The sequence below is a fragment of the Panthera uncia genome, chromosome D1 (genome assembly GCF_023721935.1).
Source record: "Panthera uncia isolate 11264 chromosome D1, Puncia_PCG_1.0, whole genome shotgun sequence".
Taxonomy (NCBI): Eukaryota; Metazoa; Chordata; class Mammalia; order Carnivora; family Felidae; genus Panthera; species Panthera uncia.
In genome coordinates this window covers 90,837,333-90,847,449 of record NC_064808.1, presented here as the reverse complement: position 1 = coordinate 90,847,449, position 10,117 = coordinate 90,837,333, and the positions used below count along the sequence as shown (strand labels likewise).

The 10,117-nt window shown below is 37.6% G+C and overlaps 1 protein-coding gene across 1 annotated transcript; it reads left to right on the top strand.

Moving 5' to 3' along the window:
* The first annotated feature begins 2,246 nt into the window (after positions 1–2,246).
* On the top strand, positions 2,247–3,349 carry LOC125928745 (putative olfactory receptor 10D3). The gene has a single exon (XM_049639421.1). It carries the CDS (start codon positions 2,247–2,249, stop codon positions 3,186–3,188), a length of 942 nt encoding a protein of 313 aa, XP_049495378.1. The 3' UTR covers positions 3,189–3,349.
* Positions 3,350–10,117: the final 6,768 nt, after the last annotated feature.

The window sequence follows — 10,117 nt, the reverse complement described above, 5'->3', positions numbered from 1 at the left end:
GAGCAAGACACAGAATCCGAAGCAGGCTCCAGACTCTGAGCTGTCAGCACAGAGCCCGACGTGGGGCTCAACCTCACAAACCGCGAGATCATGACCTGAGCTGAAGTCAGACACTCAACGACTGAGCCACCCAGGCGCCCCTCTCACAGATCCTTTTTTAAGCCCACTTTATATATTCATCACATCTGCTTTTGTTATAACCATAGTATCACCTACACTATCACCGTCTTATATGGATGAAATTAGTTGTTAAACTAATATTGAACATTTACCACTAAGTGCCAAGCACTGAGCTAAACATTTCATGCTCATTATCTCATTCAATCCTCACAAAGACCTTATAAGGCAGACAATATTATGATTCATTACTCTTTTGCAGGAGATGAGGCCCAGAGATGTTAAGTAAATTGCTTATGACCCCAGCATTAGCAAGTGGTAGAGATAGAGTGAGGGTTATAAACCAATTTTATATAACTCTAGATGAACTTTCACAGGGAGAATACTTTATTTTATTTATCTGTATATTTCTAGCATGTTGATAAAAAATGAATGTTTGTGAGATTAGATTGATTGCCATGGCCCAAGCTCAATGTTTAAATTGCACTCTGGGCTGCAAAAGAGTCTTTTTGTCTCTCTATTTTTGCTGGAATAAAAACCCATTCAAGCATTTGGAGCAGGACAAGCTTTCTACAGGGTCCTGGCTACAAAGATTGATTTCAAGAATGGTCTGAAGAGGTCCTGTTTCCTCTATTTCTCTAATCTTTCCAGAAATTCTACTTACTGAGATTTTTATCCATAACATAAGACTTGATCCTTGTGAAATGGAAATAATGTAGGAAACAGTAACAGATCAGCAATTTATAAACTGGTATGAATGGACTTATCAGATTATCTTCTATGAACAAGTATTGGTCACAGAGGGAAATCAGTTATATCCAATGACAGATATGGAAGCCTAACATAAAATGGGACACAAGTGAACAGGAGATACTGTCCTTTTGAAAATATAACTTTGGGTTTTTTTTAAAGGTTTATCTACTGACATTAATTAATAAAGCTAAATGATATTAATGTCATTGAAATTTAGATTTGTGAGATCTGTAGTATAGAAATAAAGTCTAGCTGTAGAGAGATACATTTCTAGTGAGATGAAGTAGTTATTTCTATTATCTTTTTTTTTTTTTAATTTTTTTTTTCAACGTTTTTTATTTATTTTTGGGACAGAGAGAGAGCATGAACGGGGGAGGGGCAGAGAGAGAGGGAGACACAGAATCGGAAACAGGCTCCAGGCTCCGAGCCATCAGCCCAGAGCCTGACGCGGGGCTCGAACTCACAGACCGCGAGATCGTGACCTGGCTGAAGTCGGACGCTTAACCGACTGCGCCACCCAGGCGCCCCATTTCTATTATCTTCTGTTACCTAATGCCTTCTTCTAGATTCAGTCCAATTTTTGTATGTGTGTGGGTAAGTAATAAATATGAATTGTATACTTTTTCCTTGAATATAAACAGTGGAGAATGGAAAGAGTGTTGTGGAAAGTAATAATAGGCAAGTGTGTATCATTTCTATGTAGATTCACATTTTTATGTGCATATGTTTGGCCTATTTACCACAATTATGCACAGTTTGGCCTATTTACCACCAACTAATTATGACATCCTGATATTAAAATAAGATTGTCATCTGATGACAAATTTTCCATGGAGAAGAGGATTCTGAAACATGCCAGTTTGTATGACAACAAATCAGATTGGGAGAAACTATATAAAAATGGTAGTAAGAGCTGATTCCTGGGTGGCTCAGTCCATTGAGTGTCTGACTCTTGATTTTGGCTCAGGTCATGATCTCATGGTTCATGGGTTTGAGCCCCATGTCAGACTCCAGGCTTACAGTGAAGAGCCTGCTTGGGATTCTCATTCTCTCTCTTTCTCTCTCTCTCTCTCTCTCTCTCTCTCTCAGTATAAATAAATAAATTTACAAAGAGTTGATTCCTGCGAGAGGTTGCCAACTATAAAGATAAATTATTCTGCTACTTAATCTAATATATGAAAAAACTGAGGCCAAATGTGACATATGACTTAGCTCCAAGGCCAGATTTAGTGTGGGTCTCTTTTCCCTTTTTGACCTCCCTTTGCTTGTAGCCACCGCTTCAGAAAGAATTCTATTAGGAAGAGATTTTCACAGTTATTTGTGGTCTCACATCACGATTATCACTGTACTTTTCCAGGACCCCCCGAGGCACAAACATGCAGAACTACACTTCTGTGACGGAGTTCACCCTGTTGGGAATTCCAAATACTGAAGGGCTGGAGAATATGCTGTTTGTCCTCTTTCTGGCCTTCTACCTCTTCACCTTGCTGGGGAACCTGCTCATCTTCCTCACCATTCTGGTTTCCTCTAACCTGCACACCCCCATGTATTTCTTCCTGGGAAACCTGTCTGTGTTTGACATATTTTTCCCTTCAGTGAGTTCCCCCAAAATGATGCTCTACCTAATGGGCCCAAGCCAGACCATCTCTTACCAGGGCTGTGCCTGTCAGCTCTTCTTCTACCACTTCCTGGGTGGCACTGAGTGCTTCCTGTACACGGTGATGGCCTATGACCGCTTCGTGGCTATTTGTCACCCTTTGCGATACACAGTCATCATGAGCCACAGGGTGTGTACCGGCTTGATGTTGGGCACTTGGCTGGGCGGCTGTCTACATGGAAGTATCCTCACGTTTCTGGTCTTTAAGTTACCCTTCTGTGGCCCCAGTGAGGTGGATAATTTCTTCTGTGATATCCCAGGGCTGCTGCCGCTGGCCTGTGCAGACACCTCTCTAGCCCAGACCGTGAGTTTTACTAACGTGGATGTTGTGACTCTGACATGCTTTTTCCTTATCCTTACTTCCCATGGCCACATCGTCATTTCCATACTGAAAATCGGCACCTCTGCAGGCAGGCGCCGAGCTTTTTCAACCTGCAGTGCCCACCTGATATCAATCTTCTTGTTTTACGGTCCAGTGATGCTCATCTATCTCAGGCCCGCTTCCAGCCCCTGGCTAGATTCTGTTATTCAGGCGTTAAATAACATTGTCACTCCTTCTCTTAACCCTTTGATTTACACCTTGAGAAACAAGGATGTGAAATTGGCCTTGAGGCAAGTATTCACTCAAGTGGTCCATATTTCTGGGATAGAAAGAAGGTAGAGGGGAAACTCCTCTCTGAAATTCTTTGGGGAGTTGCTTCGGATCCACTACTCCAAGAACCAGACTGTTGCCAAATAGCGAGCTGGGCAAAGTTACTACCAGTCGTTTCTCAGGAGTCCTGACAGCCAACACGGTAGGGGTCAGCTGAGCCTCTACTTCAGTCCCACATGGAAACTTTCCAGATTAACCCAGGCTTTTCTCTTAAAAAAACAAAACAAAACAAAACAAAACAAGACAAAAACCAAAAAAAACACTTAAAAAAAAGTTTATGTATTTATTTTGAGACAGAGAAATAAAGAGAATGGGGAAGGGGCAGAGAGAGAGAATCCCAAGCAGGCTCTGCACTGTCAGTGCAAGCCCGACGTGGGGCTTGAACTCACAAACCAAAGGATCATGACCTGATCCAAAGTTAAGGGTTGCAGCTTAACCAACTGAGCCACCCAGGTGCCCCTGCCTTTTCTTTTTTTAATTTGCCAAAACAATGTATCTTCTCCACCGGGCACAATCTGTCCTTGTTGGAACTCTGGTTTGACCAGTTACCATAAAGCTTCAAGGTTTTAGAGGCTATGGACTGTCTTCCATCCCTGCATCCTCACCCCTTCCTCCCTTTCTCGCTTCCTCCTTTCCTTCTCTGCTCCCTCCCTTCCTTCCAAAATGTATGCCTCACTCTATTCTATTACAGTCTCTCCCTGGCCATTCAACAAAACTAGGTTTTATGGTCGACACGTTATAAATTAAAACGTAAGATTGCACAATTGGCTAAATTTAAGTGTAAACTTAGTTTACAACATGGGCTTTTAGCATATCTTCCCATTGGAAAATAATTCCATGTGGAGCTTTATTCCTTTGGCCCTCAGAGAAGGCTGGCATTGGACTTGACTCATTATATCTCAAGCCAGAAGCTGGTCATGAATCTATTCTTACAAGATAAGAGAATGGAGTCCTTTAAATTTGTGGAGGAGAGCAGTTTTGAGCCAGAATTCTCTATACACTGTATATATTTTCTGTTTCTTAAAAATATAATGTATCTAAAAAAATAGAATATATCTGCAATTAATTAAAATTGAACCAGTAACAAAATTTATTATTTATCTTTCAACATTTAAATTTTAACATTTAATCAAATGAATTTCAGGGAAATTATCAATTCTGTTCAGAGTCATCCACTCAAACACCTAAAACAATAGCTAACATTTAAAATCTTACTATTTGTATGATGGTGTTATAAGTACTTTCCATGTGTTGGCTAAGTTAATTCACAAAATCCTAATGGGTGGATACTGTGATATCCTTCTTTTATAGACAAAGAAACTATGGTCAGAGAAGTATTCACACAAGGGAATTTGGATCTAGAACTAGACTTTTACTGCCTTATAAGAAGAAGTGAAAAACCATAAATTTCTGTACAGTCACAGTTATCCTTATATCTTGTTTTTTATATACCACTTACTGTTCTAATATTTTGCACATATTAACTAATATAATATGAACAGCATCTCTATTTGGCAGATATAATTACTCTCCTAAATTATATATGAGAAAACTGAGGCACGAAGGTATTAAGTAACTGCAGAATAGTAAAATAGTGAGACATTGGCCATAATAAGGGAAGCACTCTGAATGACATAAGTAGAAATGAGAAATGATGGGAAGATAAATACCTCGACTCTTTTCACTCTACAGTAATATCCATTCAGTCAGTCAGTCAGTCCCTGACTGATTAACTTAAAACTGTATACCTGACTGGTGTCAGATGGGATCAGAACAGAGTATCCACTAAATTACCTATAAAAAGAGTAGAAGGAAAAACTGTTTGTGGGAACATCTACCTGCCTATGATATAAGTCAAGCATTTACGTACAACTAGTTGATTTCGTATAATGGTTGCTAATATCACTACTTTATCATTCAAGGGTCACCTTATTTACCTCATTTGAATGTTCTTGAATCTCCGGCACAACCTGTGCTATTGCATTTGTTTGTATTATGACACCACAGATCACTCTGAAATTTAGCAGTTTAAAACACTTATTGTCTCACACAGTTTCTGAGGGGCAAGAATCCTGGGGTAGCTTAGGTGTACAGTCTTGTCTTGGGATCTATCATGAGTTTGTAGTCACACTGTTGGCCAGGGCAGCAGTCACTTGAAGGCACGATTGGGGCTGGGGGATATGCTTCCAAGATGGCTCATTACATTGCTGTTGGCAGGAGGCCTCAGTCCTCAATCACTACCTGGGCTTCTGCTACATATATTCCCTACATGTTTTCACAAAATGGCAACTGGCTTCTACCAAAGTGAGTGATCCAAGAGAGAGTCTAAACAGGAAGAGGCAAATGCCTTTTATGACCAAGTCTCCAAAGTCATGTAGCATCATTCCTACTTTTATTTCCTTTCTGTTAAAAGTGAATCACTACATTTAGCCCACACTCAGTGGGACAGTAATTAGGCTCCACCTTTTGAAGAGAATGTCAAAAAATTTATCATTGTATTTCTAACTACTCCATCGCAGGTATATGTCCACCTTATTTAATTTTTTTTTTCTTGTAATTCTTCATTTAGAATTACTTCATATGCTAAAGACATATCTTGCACTACATACTTCTTTGCATGGTCTTCTTGATTTAGAGCATCCGCTATAATCCTTTCTACCTTTATGAGAACCGTGTGTCTTTTGGGTTTTTGTTCATCCTCAACCATTTCCATAATACTTTCTCCAAACACCCCATTCCACAGTGATCCCTTTCTTCTACCAGCAGATAGCTCTTATTGCTTAAATTATTCACTTGTCATTAAGAAATACAAATTATAAGTGTTCTTACGTCATCATTTCAGATAGTTACATGATTTGTAGGTTACTATTTAACATTTTAATCAGTGACTAACCTAGAATACAATTAAGTCAGAAGGACAGCTTTTAGGGTAACATCAAATATGTATTTTCAGTTTACTATTTATGTATTTATATAGTGCTATCCAAAGGGGATGGAGTAGTGAGAAAGATAGATACTGTCTCTGTCTTTATGGAGTACAAAACATATTGGAGAAGACAGACAGGGAACAAATACCCAATACATGATTGGGACAAAGACTTTGAATGAAAATAGAACAGACTGTGAAAACTAGTTCTAGATGAAAGTATCAAGACGAAGGAAGAAAGAAAAACAGAAAAATCAGCAAAAATGGAAACCCATAGCACTTACCCGGAGACAAGACGCATCAAATATATTATTATATATTATTCAATTTCTGTTCCTGAACTTGGCTAACTTGAACACTATCACTCCTCCTAGCTGGCACTGTGAAATAAATTGAAATGGCACCCTTGAAATGAATGGAACAGCACTTTAAAAAATGGATTTTGATGAATATTGTTGAAAATACTTTAAAAATGCTTTACACACCATGGTGACCAGTAACTTGGTATTCCTATTTTTTAGGAAAAAGAAGGCTCTCCATTGACAAGGACCTTCACTATAATAAACACATTATTTTAAAATGTTTATTTATTTATTTTGAGAGAGAAAGCGTGAGTGGGGTGGGGGGGAGGGAGAGAGAGAGAGAGAGAGACAGAGAGAGAGAGAGCATCCCAAGCAGGCTCTGTGCCAACAGCTCAGAGCCTGGAGCCTGCTTCGAATTCTGTGTTTCTGTCTCTCTCTGCCCCTTCCCTGCTCATGCTCTCTCTCTCTCTTTCTCTCTCTGTCAGAAATAAATTTAAAAAAAACATTAAAAAAACTTAAAAAAAAAAAAGAAGTTGCTGTGGCAAAAGAGGTTGCAGCCTGTTTCTCCTTTCAGATTTTGATTTTTTTTTGTCTTCCATTTAGGTCTTTCATCCACTTTAAACAATAAACTCATTATTCTACCTGGAACTTACTTGATTAAAAGTTGGGAATTTAATTTCTGTTTAACTTTATGATACCTAACCTGTTGTCTTGTTATTTAATATTTAATGCATTCCCAATATTAATCTGTCTGTGGACTTTTAGAATAAACTAGTCATTGATATTGTGTGTTTTAGTATTTGCTTAAAATTCACTCATTTGAACTTTATTCAGAGATTCACATCTATTTGAATTATGGATTTGGTGGCATGTTTTTAAAATCAATTTTTAGTTCCATCTGTTACCTTTATAAAATAAATCAGATAAACATACTGATTAAATTTTTGTGCTCTGGAAAAGAGAACACAGGAGGATTATCTGTTTCTTCAAATAGTCTATAATGTCTTCTAGCTGTAAGGTGATTTTTATAAGCAATTCTTAAAAAATGCTTTTCTTTTTTTCATAACCATCAATTTATTCTGATTTTCGATTTTTCCCTTGAGTTGTTCTTTTGATGAATACTTTCCTACTGAAAATTTTTATTTTATTTAAGTCAGTGACTTTCACACTTTAGCTAGTTTAAATCACCTTGAGTCTGGGATTGGAGATTGCAATTTTAAAATACAGTTCCTCTGTTTCATCCTCTAGAGATTGTGATTCATAAAGTCTGAAGAGAGGACCAGAAATCCCTATTTTTAACAAGCACACTCCAGGGATTAATTTGGGATTAATTCATCAGAATAACTACCTCGACTTTTTTCTTTGTATCTGTTATTATATTCTCATGCTCAATCTACTGTTATTTATTTTGCACTTTCTCACTGTCTACATAATTAGATTTGCCAAAAGTTTGTCTTTTATTCAGTTACTTCCTGAAAGAAAAACTTTTAAATCCATTTATTAGCTATCTTGACATGTGGTTTTGAGGTGGAAGATGCTATGCTGTATCTTGGTTACTCATTGATTCCAATATCGTTAATATCTGTCTTTTTAAAAAATTTGGGTCTTTTCTCTTGTTTTGTATAAAATTGTAAGTATATGTATGATGTTTTTACCCACATGGTTAACTATAAAGAGCCGTAGATTTTTTTTAAGTTTATTTGTTTTGAGAGAGAAGAGAGAGAGAGAGAGAGAGAGAGAGCACACACGTGAGCCAGGGAGGGGCAAAGAGAGGGAGAGAGAGAATCCTAAGCAGGCCCCACGTTCTCAGCACTGAGTCCGATGCAGGGCTCGTGAACTCATGAACTGTGAGATCCTGACCTGAGCCAAAACCAAAAGTCAGACGCTTAACCAGCTGAGCCACCCAGATGCTCTAAGAGCTGTAGAATTTTTAAAACTTTGCTTTTTAAATTATTGTTTTATACCTTAGTTGTTAGAAAAAAAATGAGTGATACATTTTTTACATTTTGGACTTGATTAAAGATATTTTTGTATTCTAACATGATCAAGTTGTGTCATTGTCCATATACACCAGCATCAAAAACAGGCTGGCACTGTACCGAAATTTTAAAACCAATTTAAGCATTAGATTTTCTTAAACTTCACAATTCGTTTTTGTTTTAATATTTTCTGATACTGTACTCTTTAAGGGCTATAGCACACAAAGTTATGATAATATGTAACTTGGGGCATAGAAATTAATACTCAGATTGTAATTGAACAGGGGAAAAGCCTTTAAATTTTACCATTGGATTTGTGAGTGGGGATTTTTCTTACTTTTACAAAAAATCTTAATCAAGTTTCTCTTCATCTAAACTTGGCACTCCCTTGACTCCTCTTACTAGAGACCACGTGTCTCTCACTTTTGTCACCTACAGCGCATTACAGAGTTTTCTCCTTATTTGTCCACATGCCCAAGGAACTGCCTCCTTTCTCCCTCTAACTGCAGTTCTCCGGCTATGTTGCATGGAAAAATTGCTACTTGCCAAGGGCTGTAGAAAGGAGAATTGATGGAGGAGAGCATATATGGGAAGATGGCATAGTCAGAGTCAGAAAGTGATGGATTTGGGACCAGACTCCAGACTTACTCTTCTTCATTCTTTCTTATTCCTTAACCTGATTTTTTTTTGTTTTTATTAGAGGTCAGTTCATGGATTCAGTCATGATTTCCAATCTCTCTCTAATTTTCTTTTTTTGCTGTTCCAAATAATACCTATCTGTATTCCTACTATTGGGCAATTTCCCCAGATTCTGAGATTTTTTTTCCCAAAATTATTTTATGTTATTGATTTCTGGCATGATTTCAAGTTTTGAATATCCTTCTGTGGATTTTATTTAGGAGATATTGTATAAGATGTGGGTAATGGCACCATGTCAACTCATAACCTCCCCAAATGGAAACATGTTATTATAAAATGTACTTCATCTTATAACCCCCCCAAGTGGAAACATGTTATTATAAAATGTACTTCATCTTCCTGGACTTATTCCATATGTATACATATATATATTTAACATTTATTTATTTTTGAGACAGAGAGAGACAGAGCATGAGTCGGGGAGGGGCAGGTAGAGAGGGAGACACAGAATCTGAAGCTGTAAGTACAGAGCCTGGGGCTTGAACTTGTGAACTGTGAGATCATGACCTGAGCTGAAGTCCGACACTCAGCTGACTGAGCCACCCAGACACCCCTTCCATACTGGTTTTGGACTTATAGTTGTTACTTATACTGCCTGTCTTAACAATTTTGGACTTATTCCATATTGGTTTTGGTGGGGGAACTTGTGAATTTCTATGGCAGAGTATAGAAAGCTTCTTATTAATATTTAGAAAGTAGCCTTCCTGAGCACATTACTAGATTTTATATATGTATATATACATATATGTATGTTCACTCGAATAAAATGAAAGAAACCCTCCTTAATCTGTTTCTTTAATAAAATAATATTTTTGCATTATTTGTGTTTTGATTGCATCTACTTACCAATGAATTAAACACAATAAACAAACCAAACTCGCTATAAATGGTTGATCCATTTTGATTGAAATGACATTGGAGGAGTCACATGTTGTAAGCTGAGTTAGCTACCCTCTCTCAATTTGTAAATTTCACTTATGAGATAAATTGGAATCTCAACCATTTCTCGCTCTTTAGCAACTCCATAAAAAT